Here is a 27735-nt window from a genome sequence, read left to right on the forward strand (position 1 = left end):
TCTGAAAAAAAAATATATGAAAGCATTTAAGCACAGACAGAGCCATTTCAGTTGTGAAGTTACAATTATATTTTTATGACTTCGTTTTACATAAATAGGTCAGCTAGTTGAGGGGACTGTGTTAGTCAGAATTCTCCAAAGAAATATACGTAATTTCATTATAGGAATCGGCTCATGAAATTATGGAGGCCAAGAAATTCCACAATCTCCCACCTATAAGCTGGAGACTCAAGAAAGCTCATGGTATAATTTGGTCTGAATTCAAAAGCCTGAGAACCAGTGGAGCCAATGGTGTAAGTCTCAGCGGGAGTTCGAAGGTCTAAGAACCAGGAAGCACTTCTGTCCTAAGACAGGAGAAGACATATTTCTGGTTCAGAGAGGGTGAACTGGCCCTTTCTCTGCCTTTTCATTTTATTTGTGTTCTCGAAAGTGTGAATGATGCTCGCTCACATTGTAGAGGGCCATCTGCCTTACCAATTTAAATACTAATCTGGAAATACTCTCACAGACACACCCAGAAACAATGTTTTATCATGTATCTGGGCATCCTTTAGCCCAGCCCCATAAAATTAACCATCAGAGGTACCAAATTTCACCCTTCCATTCCTTCCACTGGTACTTCTTATTGAAATCATTTGAGGGCAGAGTAGGCAAGCATCAGAATTGCTCACTGGGTTGGAAAGATATCCATAATTTGAAGAAGTATATTCAATATTATGAGTTAATCTTATTTAAAATAAGAAATAGTTAATTGCTTTCAAAATATAAACCACAGAAGATAAAATCACCCTGGCTACAGTTGATACTAAAAAGATAAATAATTTTCAATGGAGGTAAAAGGCACATGTCCACTGGAAGTCACAGAAACTCTGGCAAGTTTAGAATTTTATGTTTATTAAAAGATGGCAGGAGTTCCCTTTGGCTCAGCAGGTTAAGGATCTGGTGTTAACTGCAGTGACTCTGGTTACAGCTATGGCAGGGGTTCTGGCCCTAGAACTTTTGAATACCATGGACATGGCCAAAAAAAATAAAAATTAAATTAAAAAGATAGCATAGGTTGCAAATAAAGCAACCAGCTCTTCCAGGTTACCCAGAACTATGGGAGTGTCCACAGAACATGTTGCAGTGCTAATACTAGTAAAGACTTGAACAAATAGGCACATGGTGGTAACCCTCTTACAAAAGAATTCACAATAATATTTGGGATATTAATTCCCCAAAACTCAAGGTGGATGGGGCAATGGTGTATGTGTATCTCAGAATAGGGATTTTGCAATAGAAAGAGATGGAACCATGGAAAACAATGAGAGAAATGCTTTTCCATATTAATGATGTCAAAGGAAGAAATATTGTTTTAAATTATCCAAGAATAAATTCTATTTTACCCTAGCAGAAAGTGGGTGAGAGGGTTCCTAATTTAAGAAATCCACAATTAGGACACAAATACAAGACCCAGTAAGTATAGCGAGGACATTTATACATAAACAACTTTTCTAATTTAAGATCCAAAGGTACCTTAATAGCATCTAAGAGGTTTCAATGACAGTACAATCAGAGTCTTATCACCCCATCAGTTACTCTGCAAATACCAGGAATGGTAGCACCTCTTTTCATTCAACAGTAAATAAAACAACACAAGGCTACACACACACACACACACACACACACACACACACACGTTTTTAACAATAGTGATACTGGTTGAAAGGTAAGTATGCATTAAATAAGAGGCATATAATATTAGGAAAGAAGTCAATAAGTGTAGATAAAATCAGAATTTGAAGCAAAACCAAGGGGTCCTTATGCAAGAAACAGAAACTATAATGTAAATGACAAACTTGAGAGGACTTTCCAGTATTATAGGGGAAATAAAGATATTTTGAAATGAAAAATGAAGCACAGATATTCTTAAAGGAAAGATCAGAACACTTGACATGAAGAAATAACATTCGAAAATAAAATACTTGAATTCAAAACCTGAGTTTGAAAGCTGAAAGGAATTACCAATTATATTTCAACTTATTTTTTAAAGAAATACTTTAGCTATTGCAAAGACATTTTTTCTTTAGGGATGCACCTATAGCATATGGAAGTTCTCAGTCTGGGGGTCAAATCAGAGCTACAGCTGCCGGCCTATGCCACAGCCACAGCAATACCTGATACAAGCTGAGTCTGCAACCTACACTTCTGCTCACAGCAATGCAGGATCCTTAACCCACTGAGCAGGGCCAGGGATCAAACTTGCATCCTCCTGGATACTAGCCAGATTCGTTACCACTGAGCCACAACAGAAACTCCTTTTTATTTCTTTATTTCATGGGATATGGAAAAGGGAGGGGAAATCCAGACTGTATTTTATTTATTTATTTATTTATTTATTTATTTATTTATTTATTTATTTATTGTCTTTCTGCCTTTTCTAGGGCCGCTCCCATGGCATATAGAGATTCCCAGGCTAGGGGTCTAATCGGAACAATAGCCACTGGCCCACACCAGAGCCACAGCGACCTGGGATCTGAGCTGCGTCTGTGACCTACACCACAGCTCACAGCAATGCAGGATCCTTAACCCACTGAGCAAGGCCAGGGATCGAACCTGAAACTTCATGGTTCCTAGTCGGATTCATTAACCACTGAGCCATGACAGGAACTCCAAAAGACATCTTCTAAGACAACAAGAAACCTGGGTTTGGTCCTGGCTTTGAAACAATCTCACAGCATCCTTTGCTTTTCTAGAATTCAGTTTAGCTTAGTATAAAATGCAGAGTGAATCCTCAACTCCACATTCATCTTTTATCATTTCTCAAGTCTCTGTCTTCAAAAAATAGAATTACATTGGAGAGTTCCTGTTGTGGCACAGTGGTTAACGAATCCAACTAGGAACCATGAGGTTGTGGGTTCTGTCCCTGGCCTTGCTCAGTGGGTTGAGGATCCAGCATTGCGGTGAGCTGTGGTATAGGTCGTAGCCACGGCTCGGATGCCACGTTGCTGTGGCTCTGGCGTAGGCCAGCAGCTACAGCTCTGATTAGACCCCAACCCTGGGAACCTCCATAAACCGTGGGAGAGGCCCTAGAAAAGGCAAAAAGACAAAAAAAAATAATAGAATTATTAAAATCAAGTTAAAAGTGTCACCATCTCAGCAATATGTTGGTAAAGTTATAAACTGTAATAGCTTATTGGTAATAATTAAGTTACTGGGGAATCTTAGAAAAATTTAATTGGGAGTTATGGTAACTTGTCACTGATGTGAGTCTTAGAGAGATGTGGAATAACCATTTATGTGATCTCTTCTACCTGATCTGTTTAACTGCAAAATTTAGAGAAATCCTGGTAAGTATCGAGTAACTGTACTTGGCTAACTGCAATAAATTTTCATGGGACAAAGGAAGAACATAGTAACTTTTTAATTTAATTTGTCAAATTTCAGATATTCTTAATTTCTTACCTCAATTTTATCATAGCAGTTTTTGAAAAAAAAAAAAAAATCTCCTTTCAGAATTCCCATGTGGCTCAGCGGTTAAGGATTTGGTGTTGTCATTGCAGTGGCTTGGGTCATTACTGTAGGTTCAACTCCTGGTCCAGGAACTTCATAGGCTGTGGTACAGCCAAAAATTTTTTTAAATAAATAAATTAATTAAAATATGCCTTTCCTTACATTTTTATTTTCAGCTGTTTCAATATTGTCTGCACAATTCATTGTTGTTCATAATGTCCTTTTTATCACAATGAATATTTACTTTTCTTCAAGAAACAGTTTCCCTGTGACTACGAAATAAATATATAAAAATAGAGGCATGAATACAAAGTAATAGCTCTTTCTCCCTCTTTTCCCCATCCCCTCTCTCTATTGATTCTCACCTCAAATTCACCAGTAACGTCAGAAGAGAAAAGAAGAGAGAGGATTGAAAGGAAGAATGCTTTTCCCCATCTGCAGCTTCAGACCGTAAGTTTAAAACCAGGAAAGTGAGTTTTGGAAGTGAACTAAAGATGACTAAGGACTATGCACAGACAGGCAGACTGTAGTCACTGCAAAAGACAGGATCCAGTTACTGCTGGTGCCTTTTGGAAGAAACAATATTAGAATGATAATTAATGATGTCTGAATTCTGACTGCCAGAAGCTCAGAGGTATATTAGAGGGACAGATCAAGTGTTATCCCTTGGGAAAGGCATGGCCGTGTTTGCTTATCAGCAGATTATTCAGTCCAGGCTTGATACAGCTGCTGAGTATGGCCATTACTGACTAATCTTTATTTTTAATTACTCCCATGAGCCGCTGAATCATTCCTCAAGCTGTAAGACAAGACCTGGCCAATTTCTTCATGAATTTTCTGAAGAGATGTCTTGTGACAGACTGATGTAGCCACAAAACTTGTCCCAGTTAGATATTTTACTACCTAATATATAAATTGGTGATCCTTTTTTTTTCCCTCTTAGATACATAAAGGTTTCCCTGAAGCAAATAAAGGAAGGAATAAAGGTACATGCACAAAAAAAAAAAAAAAAGAAAAAAAGAAAAAAAAAAGTACATGCACCTTTTTTTTTTTTCTTTTTTCTTTCTTTCTTTAACAGCTGCACCTGCAGCGTTTGGAAGTTCCTAGGCTAGGGGTCAAATCGGAACTGCAGCTGCAGGCCTATGCCACAGTCACAGCAACACCAGACAATGAGCTGTATCTGTGACTTACACTGCAGCTTGTGGCAATGCTGGATCCTTAACCCACTGAGCAAGGCCAGGCATCAAACCCACATCCTCACAGACATTATGTCAAGTTCTGAATCCACTGAGCCACAAATGGAACTCCTACATATATCTTATTGATGATAGTGATTACTAATATGGTTGTAATGTGTTAGTTCAATGATAGTAAGCATAAAAATTATTTATATTTTGAAACTTTCCATTTGATAAAGAGCTTTTATAAAATTTATTCACTTGACACCATAATGTATAGAGAGACTGTTTCTATTTAGATGTTTTTTTAAGAGTTATAAATTAATGTAAAATAAGGATAGTCTGGATCCCACGGTTTATTTTATTTGAATAAATGAAACTCTAGCAAACTGTTTTTACTGTTATCCCTGCCTAAATAGCAGAACTGTGAGCAGATGGTGAGCTGGTTCACTTCGTGAGTTAATCCATGTCTGGATTATTACACTTGAAGGGATACTTTATTACAGGTTCCTGGAAAAACCAACAAAAGAAATTCTTTTTAGAAAAGAACTTTAGAATGGAATTTAGAATAACTAAAACCAAACCCCAGACTTATTTATCAATTCACTAACAACTAATGCTTGCCTTCTAGCATGTATTACATTCTTCTAGGTTTGGGCCAAGATTTTTATACAATCATGTCATTAAATCTTTGCACAATGTTGCAAGAATGAACTTCAAACAAACCTAAATCTTTGACTTACTAAGGGACACTACACCAGGTGGTCTAACCTTGAGGAAAACTCAGTAAGAGACTGGGAGTGTCAGTATTTCTTACAGGCACCAAATGAGCAACATAAATACTGCAGCAAGCAGAAAGGGATTAAGGTGTCACATAAGAACAGCAAAGTAAATATCAAGAAAGACCAGCCACATGGGTGGCCTTTCCATCAGATGAATTCCTTTGATGTACTTGAAGTCCTGAGACATTTACTCCTCTAATGGGGATAAAGTGGAATGACTCCTGCTTTGCACAACCACTGCCATCCAGTTAGGTTCACATAAACTTCCTTAAACAAGCCTGTATATTTTGCCTTGGGTATCTTTCCGTGAATTGCTATCATCATTTGACAACCTCACAAACACTATAAAAAAATATTCCTATGCAACTTATTTTACAGTTGAGGGACCTGAAGCCCAGATTGCCCAAGTTCATGTAGCTATTAAGTAGTAGAGTTAAGATCTGGACACAGCCATAGCCAGTCTCACTCCAGAGCCTGTGTTGTCAACCACAGGCTTTCCAAGGGCCATACACAACTGGTGACAATTAGAACATAATATTGGTGGATAATGAGTCTTTTTCCTTGAAGCACTGGTAAATTCATCTACTCAGGGAAGTTGTAAAGTATCCATCCATGTCTCTCCTCCTCCAACGCCAGCTCTTTAGTCCATGCCACCAACACACCCCACTGAGAATGTGGCCATAGCTTCCAGAGGGCCATCCTCATGGAGGTCCAACAAACACACCTCTAGGCAGAAGCCAAGTTCAGCTTTTGGACCCTACTCAGTTCTCCAACCTCATCTCAGACCACTTCCCCATATCAACATGGAGAGCCAGACACTTCAGTGGCCTTCTGTCAGTTTCCATCATGTTTTCTGTAACAGTTCCTTCTTTCTTGGCCTGGCCATCTCTTATTTGGCTTTAGATCTCTGTTCAATATCCCTTCCTCAGGGAAACCTTTCTATTCATTCTCCCAATCAAATTCAGTTCTTCATGTAAATCTCTTTCATTTCACCCTATTTGTTTCTAAGTTTCTCATGTTGGCCATTATACATTTCTCTCACTAACCTATTAAGTTTTTAGATGATAAAGATCACACACTCTGTTCACTACTATAGTCTGGTCTGAGCATAGCACCTGGCGCAAGGTAGCTGTTTATACGATGAAAGAAAAAAAAATGTAAAGAAGGAAGGGAGGGAAAAAGAGATGGAAGACAGGGGAAGGGAAGGGAGTGAAGAGAAGGAAAGGGGAGGAGTGGGGATCATTTCTGAGTTATCTCCACCGTCACTGGTGGTGTTGGCCACCTCTTGAGGGTACACACTGGTCCTTGCCAGTTAGGTTCAGGGGACCTGCCCTTCTTTAGTCTTTCATTGTCAAACTTAGACGGAACAAATGCTTGTGCCTCTTATGAAGAGCAGTCCTCTCCCCAGGCACTACCTTTGTCCTATCTTACTTTAGCTTCCATTCACCCACACCCACTAGGACAAGATTTAGGTCTTGATTCCTCCATGCTCTCTGTGAGGCTGTCTGCATTTGCTTTCAAAGCTGCACTTTCTCTTTGTCAATTAAGATTCCTCCCAGTCTGTGCTTTAATTATTAAAAAGTTCTTCTTTGTAGTGAGGGCAAATCTGCTCCCTGTAACCTTTATTCACTGATCTTGATTCTGCATTCTGGAGCAATCCAAACCTCCTTCCCCACCACCCTACAGCATTCCTTCACATCATTCAAATATGGTATCGTGCATACCTCTGAGTCTGCCCTTCTCCAGGCTAAACATTTATTTTAATTGTAATAAATGCTCTTATGAAAATATGCCATCCAAAACTATTGAAGCATCTTATATGTGATGAATTATATGCATATAGTCAAACAGCCAATGATAATAATCACAATATGATAACAATTGAGGATTTCCTCAGTCTGTCATGTGTTCCCATTGAGCATTTTCTATTTGAAGGTTTCTCTGAATCAGAGTCTCCCAAGAATTTTCCAGATTGCTTTAGCCACCAATGTAAGATGTTCAAATTCCTTTAGACTTATTACACTTTGTTAAAGTGATGTGTTTATAACTCGGTTTGTTCTAAGAGACAGTGTGTCAGAAGCTGCTAATTATTTTGCAACATCCATCCTGTACTTCATTGCAACAAACTTCTCAATGGGTCTTTTGTATTTCTTACCATCTTACTAGTGGAGACACTGACTGTCCTTGTTTCAGATGCTCTTACCAAGAATTCTGTATAGAAAATAACCTTGTGAGACAGCAACAGAGTCTCCCTCTGGAGCAAGCATTGATTCAATGCTGACAAGTATAATAAAAAAGCACACTACCATTCAGTACAAAGTTGCAAGTGCAAGTTTGCTGGCAACCAACCCCTTGAAAAGATTGAGGTTTCCAGAATTCTCATTGTGGCATAGCAGGTTAAGGACTGGACATTGTCTCTGGGAGGATGCAGGTTTGATCCCTGACCTCACTCAGTGGGTTAAGGATCCCACATTTTACAAGCTGTGGTGTAGGCTGAAGCTGCAGTTCCAATTTGAACATGGCCCAGGGATTTCCACATGCTGCAGGTGCAACCATAAAAAGAAAAAAAAATTTGAGGTTTCCCACAGTTCCTCAGCTGTGATGCACACCCACTTCATGTGGAGCATCCACTAGGTCAATTCATGTTCCTTCATAGGTCTTTAGGACAAGAGTAACGATGTGAACTTGCAAAATCATTTTGCTTGCTATGCCCTGAGTAGCAGTCTTTTGCCTCCAATGTGGGAGTCTTCTATCTTCAGCCAGCATTTGAGATAACATACATGTAGAGAATGACAGACCCTTCAGTTCTTCACAAGTTCCTTATAGCCAGCATCTATCTTCAGATGTGAGTGCAAGAGACTTCTGACGATTCTATCTCCAAACCTTGATTTTTTTCAGGTGACCTCCAGATCCTGGGATGCAGAGACTAGCCAGAGCTACCATGCTGTTTGAATTCATGGCCCACAAGTTTGTGTGTGTGTGTGTGGTTTTATTTATTTATTTATTTATTTATTTATTTATTTTTAGGACTGCACTTGTGGCATATGGAAGTTCCCAGGCTAGGGGTCAAATCAGAGCTGCATCTGCCATCCTACACCACAGCCATAGCAATGCCAGATCCCAGTCACATCTGAGACCTATCTGCAGCTCCTGGGCAATTCTGGATCCTTAACCCACTAAGGAAGATTGAATCTGCATCCTCATGGATACTAACTGAGTTTCTAACCCGCTAAGCCACGATGGGAACTCCTGATCATTTGTATTTTAAGCCAACAGGTTGTAAGGGAATTGGGTTATTAGCAGCAAAGACACTAAGACCTGGCAATGAAGTGATGCTTAACCAAAAACCTACAAATGTTTCAGCAGATGAGCCTGCATAGTGGGCAGAAGGTGGGAAGGTTTTGAAAAAGTTTCATTAGAGGAAGCCTGATGGTCCTGAGGATGACACAAAGGAAAGTAAAAAGATGATACTAAAAAGTGGAATAAAGACCTTTGCCCTGTGGGACAACCCTGGCTACGCAGGCTGTTCAGAAATCTGCCTATATATTTGGATGCACATAAAAAGGGAAAATAACGCAATGCTGTGTAACTTCATAGATGTAGTCTGCTTGGTCGATAAAATTATTTCAAGCATAGAATATAAAGGGAATATGAAACCATTGCCCTTAATGTTAAAAAGTTAAAAAGTTTGGAATCCTGTACTTGCATTCTTCCCAAGAACCAGTGGGAAAAGTATAAGCTTTTGAGTCAAGCCTCATTTAACCATAGTTGAATCTTGATGCCCTTGTATGTCAAATGGGATAACTTCACAGGCTTCTTGGGAAGTTCATTTTAAAAATAGCAATAATAAAAATAACTGCTTCTATTTATTATGGTGGATTGACTATGCATGGTAATCCCTTGTCCCTCCCCCAAATCACTAGGATCGTAATAAAGAACATAATTGTACTAAACTACATGGATCAAATGAAAAGAAGAAAGAAAAGAACAAAGAAGAGAGGCGCACCCATTTAAAGTGATGGTAAGCTCTTTGCAGAACAACTGAGCTAGCTGAACAGAGGCAGTCTAACTCTACTAAGAGAACTAGCAAAGACAAATTCATATCTTCCCAGAAGACCTAACTCAGCATGCAGGACTCCAGCCCACGCAGCCAGAGAGTGGTCCCCTCTCAGGCCGCTACATCATGACTACACAATCCTGCAAAGCAGTATCTCCTAAGAAGTAAAATCTGAGCAACATTGGTGGGGAAGACGTTTAGCACAGCGAAGTGAAGAATAAGGCAAATTAATACATAAAGCAAAATGGGGAGCAAGAGGGCTGTAATTAATTGAGTCTATGTATTTAACTATGGGATCCTTAGCTCTCTTCTCCCACCGAGCTTCCATAACTTGAGTTTACTCTGGAAAATCTGATGAATGTCATTGAAAAGTTTGGTGTATACTGATACTTGGAAGACCTCCTCCACAGAGTCCAGCCCAGATCATGAGCACCCTCGTGGAAACCCAGCAGCTATTCCACCTGCCTCATGCACTCTTCATTGCCCAAGCCCACCCCAGGCACAGAGCTTCAGTGCCTTACTCTTAAGGAATCATGAGACTTTTGAGGAAGCTTCCAACACACAATAAAGGGAGCCCAATTAAAACAAGCATAAAAATAAAACCAGGAAACAGAGACCATGAAGGGAAAGAAAAAATTGCAAATAAATAAGAGCAATTACTAAACTTACTAAAAGCTCCAAGGAAATGTGAGGAAGGGAAGTGTTGGCATGCGTGCTCACGCACATGTGCATGGGTTGTGTATGTGCTTGTTTGTTTAAGAGGAAAAATGTATGCCATCCCTATAACTGAAATCAATAGATCATGTCCTAATATATACTCTATGTGTGTGCAGCATGCCTGTATTATTTCAATATATGCAGGTAAATATTGAAATAAATACTTAGAACTAAATGTGCTTTTCCTCACAGAGGTAGAAGGCAGGGTGGGTGTCTGCTCTTTTTCTTTACAAACCTATTACTACTATTTTATTTTTAAGCTATATGCATCTATTGCCTTAATTTAAAAATACATTATTTTTAAAACACAATGCTGCTCCTAAAATATAGTTGATTTCAAATCTGAGCATCTTTAGTGCACCCTTTCTATTGTTTCCTGTTATGATGAAAAGTCTGTAACTTAGCTAGAAAGAGTTTAAAAGTTACTGACTCAAAAGTTCCCATGAACACCCAGTTCACACCAGTCTTGCCAGGAGAATATGGTTAACCATGATGGGTGAAGCAGAGTTTGAAGCTTTCCCTCCTCTCTGAGAAACAAAATAGCACCTGCTGTCTATTTTATTCATGTGGTAATGAGTCATGCTGTCATTTATGACATTTCTTCTATCATCTTGAAGAATTAAACTTCCCTACAAGAATGCATGTTCTCTGAAGACATTTACTTATTTGTAACAGTGTTGCACTTGGTAGTCATTCAATAAACATCTGTTAATTGTAACTGATCACAGGAAAGAGGCCAAGACTTACAATATCCTAGATCTCAGAAAGTCAGAGGGTCAAAATCAGCAATACCTCAATTGGCACTAATTAGAATTTTGGAAGGCAGTCCAACACACCAGATCATAGCTGAAGAGAATCCTGGATAGAACAATTTTCTAGAAAACTCCAAATTTCACATTATTTAGTTTTTAAATAAAAATAATTAATCAAGAATACAATTGTTATTTAATTTTATACCTTTATAAATTAGCTAAATTGACAGGCTAGGGGAAAATTTTTTTGTTATTTATTTGTCTCAATTCTGCTTTAGGAAATATAAAATTTTAAAACAGTCTGTCTGTAATAATATTGACAAACACTAGTAAAAAATTTTAGAAAACTTAGTCACTTCTGCTAGCAATTCTTCAACAATTAATTAAAATACTGGCTTTCTGTTTTTCATCTATCACTTTTACACCGTAAAATCCACTTTGAGGGAAAAGTACCAAATATGATGCAGTATTTTGGCACAAACACTAGAGCCAGACTGCTTTAGTGTAAATCTTGGAAGCTACTAGCTGAGTGATCTTAAATTGTTACCTCAGATGTACCTCACTTTCCTCATCTGTAAAATGGGCATAATAATTATTATGTGATTTTGCCATAAAGAATCAGTGAGCTGGAGTTCCCATCGTGGCGCAGTGGTTAACAAATCCAACTAGGAACCATGAGGTTGCGGGTTCGGTCCCTGCCCTTGCTCAGTGGGTTAACAATTCCGGCGTTGCCGTGAGCTCTGGTGTGGGTTGCAGATGCGGCTCGGATCCCGCGTTGCTGTGGCTCTGGCGTAGGCTGGCAGCTGCAGCTCCGATTGGACCCCTAGCCTGGAAACCTCTATATGCCGCGGGAGCGGCCCAAGAAATGGCAAAAAGACAAAAAAAAAAAAAAAAAAAAAAAAGAATCAGTGAGCTGACGTATGTCAAGGCTTTGAGCAGACACACAATAAACTCAATGTAGCTATTTTTTTAATTATCTGAGTAAAGTTTTCTCCAAATAAGTATCTTCTAATTTGATTATGATGTATTTACTATTCAGATGGAATTAGAAAATGCCCCAATGCATGAAGGGGATCAATTACAGTTACCAAAATATCAGAACATGTTTTATTTGAGTTGTTCATGAATAAATGACAAAACCACATAAATATTTAGTTTGTGAGAATTTTTTCTGCCCTCTGTCATGAAAACATCATAATGGGGGGGGGGGCTTGTATTCATGGCATGTGAAAATTCCTGGGCCAGGGATTGAACCTGTGCCACAGCAGCAACCCAAGTCTCAGTGACAATGCTGGATCCTTAATGTGCTATGCCACAAGAGCACTCCAACATCTTAATTTTAATAAAAAGACATTTCCTACTAACTCTGGAATATTCAAACCCAAAACAGGGGGGAAAACCAATAATGTTTTTGTGTAGCTTCATGTCATTTTGATGTTGGTCCCCAGCACTTGTAAGAGAGAAAGCTGCTAATTATTAAAGGGCCGTCTGATGTCTGACACGATATAAGATACCTCTTTCACAGTCAAAGTCAAGTCCCTGGTTCACAATCCAGTCTCTATTTCTGAGCCACAACTTCTAACAAGATACAAGATGCATGATACAGGCGGTCATAAAATGAGACTATGTGAGATTCATTGTATTTTTTATTACAGAGCCGGAATTAACAGGCTGAGAGGCAGCAGCTGCCACTGTGCCTTCTGCTTTCTGGGTGCTGTCACCCTGTGTCCACTTAGAATGTGCTGTCCTCACTAAGCCCCAGGGAGAAGCCCTTGGGTTCCCCTCTCGCCTCCTCACACTCTGTCTCTGCAGCTTTCAAGGCTTCACCACTCCCCCATTTTTCCCCACTGCCTCCCTGATGAGCTCAGTCAGTCAATTCCCTTCTCTGATCTGATTCCCTCAGTTGACATGAATTTCAATACATAATAAAAAGAAAAACTATCTTCTACTAAAAATGGGAGTCTTTCTGCTATAAAGTAAGCAGCAGCTGGCTGACATGTACTCTAGTTCATGGAGCAAACATTAACTGTGTACCCAGGATGCATATAGCATCACGAAAAATTCTGGAAACAGAAACAGAAATAGAGTTCTCACTGTGGCATAACAGAATCAGCGACATCTTGGGAGCGCTGGGACATAAGTTTAATCCCTGGACCAACACAGTGGGTTAAGGATCCGGTGTTGCCACAGCTGCAGCTTAGGTCACAACTGTGACTCAGATCTGATCCCTGGCAGCCCAGGAACTCCATATGCCATGGGGCGGCCAAAAGAAAAGAAATAGAAATTCGGAAGGACGTGTCTACCTTCACTAAACCAGTAGGCATTAAAGAAACTATTGAATTTGGAGTGGATAAGCAATGAGATCCTGCTCTATGTATAGCACAAGGAACTATATCTGATCACTTGTGATGGAACATGATGGAAGATAAGATGAGAAAAAGAATGGAGATATATATATATATATATATATATATATACACAAATATACATATATGTATAATTGGGTCACTTTGCTGTATAGCAGAAATTGACAATATTGTAAATCAACTAATAAAAACTGTTTAAATATAGACATAGAGAGATATATAGATACAGATATAGATATAGATAAATATGATGCAATGAAAATATTTGCAACAAAATAGTTTCTATGGTGATATGCATAGGATCAACCTCTGGAATCACCACAAGGATATTTTATAAATATTTCCCAATTTTTAATTCGCTAATGAAAGTCAGATTCTCTGGGGAAAAAAAAAAAAATGTATGTCCACTTTTGATTAAAAAAAAATCATTCTAGTTTTATGAAGGAGAAAAGGTAGATCATACTTCAAAATATTTAAATCTTGCTAAATGTTGTACAAGCTATTTTATTTTTATTTATTTATTTTTATTTTTTTCTTTTTAGGGCCACACTTGTGGCATATGGAAGTTCCCAGGCTAGGGGTCATAATACTCTTTCTTCTCTTTAAGATCTTTATTTTCTACTGACTGCTTCTCTCCTTTCCTTCACTTTTCAATGTTTAAGGATTTCTCCTCTTTTTATCTCCTACTTGGCTAGTGCTTCCCTAAGCTGCCATCTTCCTTATATTCTCTTGCAGCCAATGCTGTGATCTGCCAGGTGCCAGATCTGTCTTCAGTACTTCTCCCTCCCTCTTGAGAATGATCTTATCTGTGTTTAGCCACCAGCAAGATCCTCATGCATGCACCTACTTACCAACTGTTCATCTCCATCTGATCTTAGCATGGACTTTGGAACTGGATCTGTGGGTATCGTATAACTTATTTTCCATTTAAAAGTATATTGAAGTCTGCATGCAGTATTCTTTGTCTCCTAGTTACTCTTTAGGCATGGATTATAAGCAGTCTTATTTGCTCTCCTTGTTGGTTTGTTGGTTTTTTTGGGCAGGATGTTTGGAGAGATCAGATTTAGAAAGCCATTATCATCGGCAGGAACCTAGATGGTTTACCATTTAAGTACCACACAGGAGTTTCCACTGTGGCAAAATGGGGTAAGGATCCAGCATTGCCACAGCTGTGTCTTGGATTCAATTCCTGGCCTGGGAATTTCTACATGCCATGAGAACAGCCAAAAAAGGAAAAAAAGAAGAAAAGAAAAGAACCACATAGGTTTACTTACTAATTAGGAACTAATTAAATGTTATACCATATCATATACTTATCTCAGTTTAATAAACTTTTGTTGAAGTATACGTCATCTCCCATTATTTTGTTATCTTCTACCCAGGTCTTAATCTTTGAACTAGTTTCTTTTTGTTTCCAACTTTTTATTCTGCATTTTTATGATGTCTGCCTTAGCCTCTGACACTATGAAATGTCATCACTGTGGTTACTGTATGAAGATACTGTTTAGAAAAGCATACTGAGTGATCAGATGGCAGAGTCGTTGCAACCTCTGTGTCTGGCATACACAGAGCATTCTTCTGTGGAAAATTCTCCACTGGGCCCTCTCTACATCTCTCTTCCTTTCAGCACAAACCTGTTGCCTTACTTTCTTAAAAAGATAGAAGCAGCAATGTGATTACCTAAATTAGGCCAGAATCACTATACAAAAGAAAAGATATCTATTATGACCAGTCCCCAAACATTCACCCATGAATGGCAAGAAACCATCCAGAAAGAACCCTTCCTAGGGGGCAAGTAATTCAGTAAATACTATGAACCAGAAACTTCTAGTAACTCTACACTTAATGGAAAAAAATCCATTCTCACTCAGTTCCTTGCATATGCTTAGCATAAACTTTGATTACTCTCAACTTTGATTACTGTAAGTCATTTGTTTGCATTTTTCTTTTTCAAACAAAGTAACTTTATATTATTGAACAGACGCAAAATCAAAAATTTGTTCATAAATAGGAGACTTAAAAAAGTACTGCAGTTCACATTCTCCCAAATATACCACATGTACACTGTGTGTAAATGTGTGTATACACATTGCAAAACATATGACTCAAGTTGATGTTGGATGTATATGGTACAATTAAACTATTTGGATAAATAATGAAATAGCCAGCCATATGAACATGTTTAACTAACTGAGATAATGCTGGTTACATCTGTGAAATTCACCAGATAATACTTAGCATTTCATATCAATCGAGCTTCATCCAATTTGAACTGGTAATACAGTATTTATTAAAGTACTATGAATTATCAGCTGCTGTGTTGAAACACCAACACTGTTTGATGAAGCAAGCTGTTAACACTAGAGATTCCACTCCTGGATTTATGATTTATATATCTTTTGTATCAAAATCTTTCTGGATTTTCTGAGCTTACTTTCTGGCCATCTCAACTTCAAGCTGTTATCAAATTATGGCAATAAACACTATTTCAGTACTAACTTAAGAAAACAGACTTGGAATTCCCACTGTGGCTCAGTGGGTTAAGAAGCCAACTTAGTATCTGTGAGGATACAGGTTCAATCCCTGGCCTTGCTCAGTGAGTTAAGGATCCGGCATTGCCGCAAGCCGCCCTATAAGTGACAGCTGTGGCTCGGATGTGGATTGCTGTGGCTGTGGTATAGGCTGGCAGCTGCAGCTCCAATTTGGCCTCTATCCCAAGAACTTCCATATGCCACAGGTGCAGCCCTAAGGGGGAAAATAAAAAAGATTACACAGACTAAAATTCAGAACTGAAGTTGCCTATCTAACTACCTTTCAAGGAGGCACAACTGGTTATCTGAGATATAACTGTTAAACAGCCACAAGGTAAAATTAAGGCCGGTAAAGCGTATCAAAGACCTTCCCCACAAGATAGTTCCTAATGAACTAAATGTAGACACTGACCATAGGCAAAGAGGATGAGTAAATGCATTATTGAGGGAATTTCTGATCTATATAGAGTTTCATCTTTATTTTGGGCTCTATTTTGGGGATAGAAAATCCACAAGAAACTAGGGAATGGCAAACAAATCAGAAGATTAAATTTCTTTAATTAAATTGTTTAGCTTTTTTAAATGAAATTAATGGATTTGTTAAATAATTTCTGCTGTCTAAAATGTAACTTTCCCATATTTTATATCACTTTTATCTACTTTCTGCTGAATCAAATGTTTCATTTCAGAGCATTAGCCTTTTTAGCCATAATTATATAGATAAATGGATGGAGAATTATACAACAATCTCCAAAGCAAGATCTCTAGCCTCCTCTCAGGCCCCCCACAGAAATTCTCCTTTATCAATTTATCAAAACTAATTTAAAATAAAATGAAAACAGTTAAGTACTACTTATTGTTAAGCCTGCCTGTGTTTCCACAGGAAGAAGGTATATAAGCCCCTCTAAAACAAAGACAATGAGCCCCTCTAAAACAATGGGGCCTCATTGTTTGTGCAACCTCAAGCCAAACCAGATATATGGCAAGATAGGTAATCAATATTTTAAAAACTATTAAAAATTTTTCAAAAACTCATTTTCCAATATTTTATATATTTCACATAGGTATATTACTTTTCTCTCACCTATCTTTTGTTTTTTCTTTCAGCCCCAGAATTCTGTTTCAGTAGTCAGGAAGCTCACTCACTTATGGAAATGAAATGGAGTGATTACCCAGAAATCATCAGGCTCCAGAGCCAAGAGACACCTCTGCAGTTAAATCAGCCTAGAAGGTTAACAGCAGTTCTGGAGTTCTCATTCTATGATTTAGATGCCTAATATATCAAAATCTTGCAAAGCATTCTGAAGTTATCTTCTAACCAACTTTGAGTGATCTTTAAATTATGGTGACACAAATAGTGTAATACAAACTTAGGAGGACAGCCCAAAATTCAGAACTAGGGTTGTCTATGACTCTTGTTCAGGAGTCATGACTGTCAGTCTGAGGTATGTATGCAAAGCAGCTAAGGTCATGAGAACTCTGTTTAGCCAATCCCTTAGAAGGTACATAAAGTAAAGACCATGAAAAGAGAATCAAAAGGATACAATGATACCTCATGTGAATTAAGTCCACAGATACGTCCACAGATATGTCCATGGACTAGGTAACCAAGAAGCTGTTCCAGAATTTTGAGAGGATTTCACTTAATAGTTATTAGTGAAATAAAGTCCTTCTAGAATGTTCTGTTTTCCCAAGCATACTTAGCCAAGAAAAAGAATATCCTGCCATTTATGACAACATGGGTCACCCTTGGGGCATTATGCCAAATGAAGTAAGTCAGACATAGAGAGAGAAATACTGTATGATCTCATTTACATGTGAAATTTTAAAAAGCTAAATTCAGAGAAACAGAGAAATGATATAATGGTAGTTACCAGGAACTATTAGGGGTGGGAGGGTAGAATATAAGGGGATATATGTTGGCCAAAGGATACAAACTTTCAGTTATAAGTTCTTACATGTATGGCAGAGTGATTATAGTAAACAATATTGTGTCATATACTTGAAAGTTGCTTAGAGAATAGATCTTAAACGTTCTCACCACAAATGAAAATTGTGACGGAAGTGTCATGGTTGTAATCACTGTGCAATATATAAGTGTACCAAAACAACATAAACTCACACAATGTTATATTTCAATTACATCGCAATTAAGCTGGGAAAATAAATAAAAATACAACTTACGAATCAATAATAAAGGGGGGTAAATACTTTAGTGGGGATAAATGGGCAAGGGCAAAAAAGAAAAAATTTACAAACTGAAAAAAAAAAAAAAGATGTTGTCATTTCTTTTAAAGTCAACAGAAAGGAAAATACCTTCCAATGAAGGCAAATCACTCAAAAGTGGTAGCTTTTTTCAGATAAGAAAAATAAAGCTTTAGGAGGCTAAACCCCTTGCCCAAAGCCATCCATCTGGATCAGTTATGAAAGAGATACTTATATCTGTTAAATATGTTAAACCAATCTCTTTCTCTTATTTTTACATATCGAATATTTAATCTCCATGCCATATTGTATCTTGGCCATTAAGTTAAATGCCTAGGGATCAAGTGATTTCTGTTGGAGATATGAGACAGAAACGTGTCATTTTATCACAAAGAATAGAAAAAAAAAGGTAAAAGTTATACCTGATAGTGCTCTTAGAAGAAAGAATCCTTTTTTTTTTTTTTTCAGATGAATCAAAAGACAAATGGACAAATGCTAAAACATGCCAAAGCTAAGAAATGGCCAAGCAAAAAGGACTAATTAGCAATGACTAGACTCTTGATAGCATATGAGCAATTTAACTGTGGAATTTTTCCAAAAATCCCTAATGCACCGAAAATTAGGGGAGTTATCTTTCCTTTATATTTCTGTTTGTAATTTGTTCCAGAGAGAGGTACAAATTAAATAAATAAATAGGTAAAAGAGCTGCCAAAAAAGACAGGAAAGAAAGGCAAAGTAATCAAAAATGCAGCAGGATATACTAGACAAATGAGACTGGAAAGCCAAGTGTACAATAATAGCACAATGTCTGCCCAACTAAAAGTTTCACATCAACATCTAAAGTGCAAGAAGAAAGGCGGCCGCTCTCGGGTAGGTGTTGGGAAATGACTTAAAGCTGTATAATGACATTTCCAACATTATTTTAGCAGTTGTCCTCGAACAGACTAAAGACAAAAAGAGAGAGAAAGAAACAAGACCCACTGGAATGTTAGAGCATCATCAACACAGGGGAGAGCCCAGAATATGATGATGTCAGTCTAAGTGGAATAAAAAGAATGGATGTGAGAATTAATGGAACTTGGTAAGTAATGAAGGTGACCATGACAAACAAAGGAAAACAGCACAGAAAATTTCAGTGATTGAATTGGAGGCACTGGAAGAATGGAGGTAGCATAATGCAATATGGAAGCAGTGCCAGTTCTTCCTTTCTGCCTCAAAATTTCAAAACTCAAATATTAATTCTAACTTTACTCAGTTCCTAAAATGAAGGAGAAAAATCTGGAGTGAATGAGGTGCTTTGAGCCACTTAGCGGCTAGCTTTGGAACTAGTCTGTGAGAGCGTCGTGGATATACACAGACCTAATACTCATCACAGTAATAAACTCGCCTCCACCAAATCCATTAGGTTTTTGCCAATAAAATGGAAGTCTTTACTTTTCTCTATTAAAATATGTCATAAATAAAAATCCAAACATGGAAAAGAAATTATCCATAACCTAACTGCCAAAAGTCATCCACAATATGCAAGAGATTTTTCCATGTCCATAATCATTCACCTAATTTACCACTTTCAGTGGCTGTATTTCTATATTACATTGTTTTTAACCAGTCCCTTACTAACAGGAATTAGTGTTGTTTCAAGTACTTTAAACTTAAACATAAATGAAGACTGTATAAAATAATTTTGTTGAACATCATTTTTGTTAACTTGTATGACTATCTCTTTAAGGTACATTCCTTGATGTATGTATGTTTTATGGCTAAATATATACATTTTAAAATATTTTTATACATATTATTGAAATAGAATCCAGGAGTACACCAATTTATATGCCCACCAACAGTATATTCAAATGCCCATTTCCAAACACTCAGAAAAGAACTGTATTGTTAGCTTGAAAAAATGGTTTTCAAATGAATAGGCTAAAATGACATCTCATTATCATTTTTGCATTTATTAGATTATTAGAAAATCTGAATATATTTGCATATTTTATTGGCCAATTAATCATTCCTATCGCACATGTTGAAAAGAGCTTTCACATTTTTCTTTCAACGTGTACATGTTATTTTTACAGCAGAAAAAAATTTATTTTATGTAGCCAAATTTATCTTTTCTCTTTGAAATTTCTTCCTTGGTATCATTTATTAAAAACCCATCTACATATCAAGTCACCCAAATTTTGTGTTAGTACTTTTAAATCTCTCTTTCATGTAGATTTCATATTAAAATAAGGAATGAAGGATTAACCAGACTTTTTCCCAAATGACCAGGTTTTATCAAGCCTCTTTTGGAGTATCTGCCTTTTCTATGGTTACCTGAAATGCACACCGTTATCGTATACCAAATATCTACATACCAGATATACATGACAAATTCGGACAAATGTATTTCTTTCTCAGTTTCCTGATCTACACTTCATCCCTGAACAAGAAGAGGAGACTTATCCAGAATCCTGGGATATTTTAGTCATCACCTATGGACAGGGCCTTTCATAAGTTAGTTATTCATTCAATTGAAGTGTATTAGAAAAGGTTGTAAAGAATACTTTGAGGAGTTCCCATAGTGGCACAGTGGTTAATGAATCCGACTAAGAACCATAAGGTTGCATGTTCCATCCCTGGCCTTGCTCAGTGGGTTAAGGATCCGGCATTGCCGTGAGCTGTGGTGTAGGTTGCAGATGAGGCTCAGATCATGCGTTGCTGTGGCTCTCGCGTAGGCCGGTTTGATTAGACCCCTATCCTGGGAACCTCCATATGCCACGGGAAGCGGCCCTAGAAAAGGAAAAAAAAAAAAAAAAAGACGAAATGTAAAGAATACTTTGAGGAGTTCCCGTTGTGGCTCAGTGGTGAACAAACCTGACTAGCATCCATGAGGACGCGGGTTTGATCCTTGGCCTCACTCAGCAGGTTAAGGATCTGGCGTTGCCATGAGCTGTGGTGTAGGTTGCAGATGTGGCTTGGATCTGGCGTTGCTGTGTCTGTGGTGTGGGCCAGCAGCTGTAGCTCCGATTACACCCCAGCCTGGGAACCTCCATTTGCCATGAGTGCAGCCTTACAAAGACAAAAGACAAAAAGAAAAAAAGAATACTTTGAGAAGAGTCTGATGGACCTTATAATAATGCAACATATATGAAGATATTTCCAACATCTTATGTATTTCAAACATGCATAATTCAACATCTAGGTAGACATAAGCATGTAACTTAAGCATGTAAGAAATAAACAGAATTGTATAATTTTACTTGGGATCAAATAACCTGAGAAATAGTCTGGGAACTTTGTCTAGTCACTTATGATGGAGCATAATGTGAGAAAAAAGAATATATACATGTATGTGTAACCGGGTCACCATGCTATATAGTAGAAAACTGACAGAACACTGTAAACCAGCTATAATAGAAAAAATAAAAATCATTATAAAAAAAAAGAAGAACAGAAAAAATAAAATATTTTAAAATGTCCTTTACCTTCATCATGAACCATCGTCATAGCCTCTTTACTGGTTGGTATTCAGTCCTCTGGGGTTGCCTCCTTATTGCACAGTATATTCAGTAAAAAGTGTGACTATTTTTCAATCCTATAAAATCAACAGTATGACAGTAACTATGGAATATGTTATAACCTCCCTCTAACTGGACAGAAAGTAATTATGTATATAAGTTTTTTCCTTTAGCCTTATTTCTTCAATCAGAAAACTATACTTTCCCCTTACTCTATCATGGTCCCTTATCTTTTCCCAAATTTGGATGACCCTTCCCTCTTCTATCTACCCAACAATTCCTTATTTTCTAGTCTTAGTTCATGCATCATTTTTTACGCAAAATCTTTCCTTGGAATTCCTAGGTAGAAATAATGTCTTACTTGATATCCTCACTGCATTCTTATGTGTTTTATGCTTTTCTTTCACAGCATCTGTAAGTTTCCATTTCAACTGTTTGTTTAAATAGCCCCTCTTGCTGGAGAAGCCTAGAAGGACCAAAGCTATTCTTATATATTTTGGCCTCCATAGCATCTGAAGGAATGCCAGTACACAGAGGCTCACAATATGTGTGTCAACTAAATAAAGGCAGTTTAACATGGAATTTGGGAGCAAGACTTTGAAATCAGAGAAACTTGGGCATAAGTATCACCTCTGCTGTTTAATGGCTGCTTGAGTCTGAGTAATTTCCTTATTCCTCAAAAGATTCTGTTTCCTCATCTGTAAATTTTTAAAATTATAAGAATTAAATAAGGTAACATAAGTAAAGGATTTAGTTCAGTGTTTGGCATAAAATATGTGCTTGATAATGGTAGCTACTAGTAGTAAATAGTAATAAGTAGTATTAAGTTGTGTTCATAGTAATAACTGTACTAGTATGAAAATTGAAAAAAAAAAAACCTGTTTCCTCAGGATTTGTAAGAAATCTTTCCAAGGAAAATAACTAGGGAATAATTTATTATACAATTAATTTATATTTAAACTTATATAAAGAAGTTTTTAAATATTACACTTTGCTTTTGTTCACATTATTCAGGTGATAATTTCTGAATTTCACTAATATATTTAAATTTAAAGAAAGGCAAATTCTGTTTTTGCATGTTATTGTCCTTATCAAACTAAATAAATGAATTTTTGTGTCATTTTCACAAACTCTTCTTTTAGTGAATTTTTTTTTTGGCCACGCCCATTGCATGTGGAACTTCCCAGGTCAAGGATTGAACCAGTGCCACAGCAGTGTCCCAAGCTGTGCCACAAGAGAACTCCCTTGAAAACTGTTTTATAACATTTAATAATATTATAGGATTGGTGATAACACTCAATGTATAAATCATCTCATAAATTTTATGAAATATTTAATTATCTTTTGACCAAAATGCAAATTTACTTAATTACATCAGCTACCACAGAAAAAATTATTAATGAATTATTGCATATATTTTTAAATAGAAATTTGACAAAATTTCTATATGAGTATATAGTCTGTTGGCACTAATACAGATGAATAATGAACCCTATATCTGTGGACTATATTACCTTAAATTTCATTCAGTTAGGTGTAAATTATTTTATTTGTAATTTATGCCCTATCTACTTATCAATTAACTCCGGTGGCATACAATAAAAGGGATATGTAAATTATTTTAGTAACCATCAATTTCATTTATATTACATTCAAGTTCTCATATTTTTACTGTGTAGACAGTTTTATTATCCTGTATTATATAATTAGATTTTGTTAACATTGCAAGTCAGGAACCTGGGGTTCTAGTTCCAGTTCTGCCACTACAAGAGGACTAGACCTCAGGTGTGGCATAACTTATATCTTCATCTGTAAAATGAGAAAGATAGACAGGAAATACCTCAGTGTTTATTCTAACTATAATTTCTCTTTCTGATGCATTCTCTTTTCTGATTCTGAAGTCTCTAGTTATTCTGCAGTTCCTCAGGTGATTAACCTGAGCTACTTTAATGTGAAGTGAGAGGTACAGCTACATAAATGATTATGACAGGAATGAAAAAAAGGTGTTTGAGTTAGTTACCAAGGACTATTCTTAGAATTAGTGAGTCTTAGTAAGACCCTAAATGGCATGTTAAAATTATGGAATAAATAGTTCCAAATTCTCTCCTGGTTGAAGCAATACAAAAGGAATTTGGTTACTGCCTTTTTACATGTGTTTCCCCCCTGTGCACTGAGGACTCTTGTTCCCTATGGTGCATTCCACATGCAGGATTTGCTCATTCTTCAAGACTCAGTTCAAATTCCACTACCTCAATGAGACCATCTTTGTTTTCCTTATGAAGACAGAAAACAATTTATATACACTTCCATTATGACCCAACACATCCTACTTTCTCTTCAAAGACAGAGAACTACATACATTTCAGATTATTTTGCTTCCCAAAGAAACTCAAAGTATGCTGTTTTATACATTTTGTCCAAAAAAAAAAAAAAAAAGGCTGAATGACTGAATGACTGTCTGAATGTATGTATGTACGTATGTATAAAGTGGAATGAATCAATGAATCAATGAATGAAAGAATAGCATGAAATGAAATGGCAACTGAGTATTAAGGGCCATTTAAAGAACACACTGGAGGAACTCCCATCATGGCTCAGCGGTTAACGAACCTGACTACCATCCATGAGGACATGGGTTTGATCCCTGGCCTCGCTCAGTGGGTTAAGGATCCGGTGTTGCTGTGAGCTGTGGTGTGGGTCGCAGATGCATCTCAGATCCCATGTTGCTGTGGTTGCGATGTAGGCCGGCGGGGCGGCTACAGCTCTGATTCGACCCCTAGCCTTGGAAGCTCCATATGCCTCAGGTGTGGCGCCCCGCCCCCCCAAAAAATAGAACAGACTGGAGAATGTTTAAATCCACAGCGTGGGAGCAACACCTAAGTTCTTACGTGTGGTATGTATGTGTCTACAAAGTAAAACTTTGATGAGTCATTCACATTTTCTAAATACTGATGCTCTTAACATTTCCAACTCTACACAAAAGTTGCAGGATTTTGTCAGTTCATGCTCTTTGTATCCAGTATTAGTCTTATTCTCAAGAGCCTAGTGTTAACCCATCTATTGGCCAAGTGTACTTGGATTAACAGTGCTATTAAAATCCTTCCATGCTGATAATTTTGTATGGGCTCTCTCATACAAAATTCTGAGAAAATAGCATGGTATGTATGGGAAAACAAAGGTGGAGAAGGGTCATGAAATGAAGTGGCAACAATTTTCAAATAAAATTATAAATTGTAACTGTGGAGAAGAATATGTAACTTTTGTTTGGCAAATACTGATTGATTGTCATTTTCTGGTTTTATCTACAAATATCTATGGAATTACCTCTCAATGCAACTTTGCATGAGACTGAGTTAGCCAGAATTATACAGAATTATCTCAGAATTATACACCAAGTTCTCTTGAAAACTTCCTCTACACCAGGATAGAGTTAAAGTTCTCTAACTTGTCTCACTCTTGCCACTCCCCTACCTTTGTTTTCTCATACTATGCTATTTTCTCAAACTGGAACACTAAAGACCAAAATTACATTTTGAAAACTAACTTATACTCATTCTTCACATCTCATTAAATTAACACTTGCAGGACAAAGAAATTTTCACTGAACCCTCAAGAATAAGAGGCCATCTCTTTAATCTACTCCCTCATAGCTCAGCTCTGTACCCTGTCTACTGGACTGATTCCACTGTATAATGTTACCTGTTTACCAGTCTGTATCCTCTGCTTAAACATATGTTCCCTGTGGGCCAGGTGTGTGTCTTTTAACTTGCAATGGCAGACAGAAGTAGTTCCTTGATTAATACTTGATGAACAGATACATAATTGTCACATATGATGGTATTAATAATCTTTAAAGTTAAAGAAGAAAAACTGTTTTCTAAATTACTACTACAATAATGAAACTAATTTCTAAGACGATGCATGGTGCCTAATGACCCATAACTATTGTAACCATAATTAATTCTTATCAATTTCATTTTTACATTATTCCTTAACAGTAATAGGCAGTTAGGAGGAACAACTGATGGGGGGAATGTCTAACAAGAGGACATTCAGATGAAAATACCAAAAACCAAAATTTTTAAATAAAATTATAAATTGTAACTGTGGAGAAGATTATGTAACTTTGGTTGGTAAATACTGATTGTCAAATTCTGGGTATATCTACAAATATCTATTGAATTACCTCTCAGTGCAACTTGGCATGAGACTGAGTTAGCCAGAATTATACATCAAGTTTTTAGAATGATAGCAGCTGGAACAGCAGCTGTCTAAAAAATCGTATCACAATCTTTTCAAGAAATACATTTTTTCTTGAGCCCCAGTAAAGACAGATAACATAAATATGTACAAACATATACCTGAATTAAGTTTCATGAAGCAGTACCTAAATAACTACATGCAAGGTAATTTATTTTCCAAAAAAAAATCTAAAAATATGCATAAATTATCATACTTTCTTAACAAACTTCTGAACAATAATTTATCTCAAATTTAAAATTTTAAGTAGAGAAATTTCCATCTTGGCTCAATAGTAACGAACCCTACTAGTATCCATGAGGACATAAGTTCAATCCCTGGCCTCGCTCGATGGGTTAAGGATCCAGCATTTCCATTAGCTGTAGTGCCAGTTTCAGATGAAGCTCGGATCTGGCATTGCTATGGTTGTGGCGTAAGCTGGCAGTTGCAGCTCCAAATTGACCCCTAGCCTGAGAACTCCCATATGCCACAGATGCAGCCCAAATAAATAAATAAATAAAAATAAAATTTTAAGTAGAACAATTTTGTTTCTTTTAGTTGTATTCTTTACTTGATATTGACTGACAAGTTGATTAATAGTTGCCTTATTTTTAATGAGTAATAAAAATAGACTGAATAGTAAGGATAAAGGAAGGTGTGAATGTAAGATAATGAATATCTAAATAAACTATTAAGCTTTAACCTGAATAAGCATATGAAATTTGTGAAGATACATGAGATCCCATCTGAAGAAATGCAATACCTTTTGATATATAAAACAGGTAGTCTGCTTACCCCTCTATGAACTAGTGTCATAATTATAGTTTTAATATGCTGCTACCTGTAGTGGTCAGCTCCTCTACTCCTGTTAAACTCACTAAAGAACTTACTTCTCATTATTTCTCAGTCATTCTTCCTTTCAAAAGCGTACTGGATCAGTACAAGTATCAGACATAAGGCTAAGTGATAAAGATACAATGGAGAAAAGGAGAGACATGGTTTCTGTCCTTAGGGCATTCATTCTAAAGATGCAAACTCATATCAGCCAAGTAAACAGGACACACAGTCTAAGCTGTGCTACAAAAGACATATATAGGGTGCTGTAAGAGAAAAAAATAGGAGTAGGAAAAGCCATACAAGGTTGAGACCAAAGAAGCCCTCTTTGAGTAGGTGCAATAAAATCTGAGACATCAAAAATGAGAAGAGGTCAGGAGTTCCCGTGGCTCAGTGAGTTAAGGGTCTGGTTGTCATTACTCTGACTCAGGTTGCTGCCTTGGCCCAGGTTTGATCCCTGGCCTGGGAACTTCCACATGCCATGGGTGCTGTAAAACAAAAACTAAAACAAACAAACAAAAAAAAGTCAGTTGTGCAAAAGGAAGAGCAGAATTTCCATGCACAGAAGTGGCCAAGCATGTGGGAAGAAATAATGCTTCTTTGTGGAACTGGGAAAGATTCTGTGGCTGAAATATAATCAGCATAAAGGAGCAAGACAAGATTGGACAAAGAAGTAGGAACCAGATCAGGCAGGGCCTTGTAAGTGACAACAGGGAGTCTGGATTTTGTTCTGAGTATAAGGAAAAGCTGCTGAAGGACCAAGCCAACTTGTGACATGATGCGATTTACACTGTTGAAAGATCACCTCTAAGGACTATGTAGAGAATGGATTAGGAAGTATAAACATGAAAGTTTAGTTAAGAGACTATTTCAGTAAATCTAGGCCAGAAATGATGTGACTTGGCCTAAAGCAATGGGAGATAAGTGGAAAAATTCTAGATCAATTTTGTAAGAGAAACTAAAAGGCTTGTTCTGTATTTGACAAAAGGGGCAAGGCAAAGAGAAGAATTAAGGTTAAGGTTACACTATCTACCTTGAACCACTGGGTAGATGATGATGCTATCAAGCAAGACTGGAAC

The 27735-nt window shown here is 37.1% G+C and overlaps 1 protein-coding gene across 29 annotated transcripts in view; it reads right to left on the reverse strand.

Moving 5' to 3' along the window:
* RALYL (RALY RNA binding protein like) overlaps nucleotides 1-27735 on the reverse strand; it is a 765932-nt gene that overhangs the window by 695552 nt on the left and 42645 nt on the right. For 4 of the 29 annotated variants that reach the window (XM_085021176.1, XM_085021170.1, XM_085021173.1 and 1 more), the window contains one exon: nucleotides 21551-21660. The exons of the other annotated variants lie outside the window; for them this stretch is intronic. Coding sequence is in view for 2 of the 4 variants with exons in the window: in XM_085021170.1 (XP_084877296.1) it covers nucleotides 21551-21572 (22 nt within the window). In the remaining 2 variants the exon portion in view is untranslated. The remainder of the gene's footprint in view (nucleotides 1-21550; nucleotides 21661-27735) is intronic. 29 annotated transcript variants of the gene reach the window in all.

This window comes from Sus scrofa, chromosome 4 (genome assembly GCF_054392235.1).
Source record: "Sus scrofa isolate SSC_HxYL_T2T_F1_AM1 chromosome 4, Sscrofa_HxYL_maternal_Yorkshire_Landrace_v2.0, whole genome shotgun sequence".
NCBI lineage: Eukaryota > Metazoa > Chordata > Mammalia > Artiodactyla > Suidae > Sus > Sus scrofa.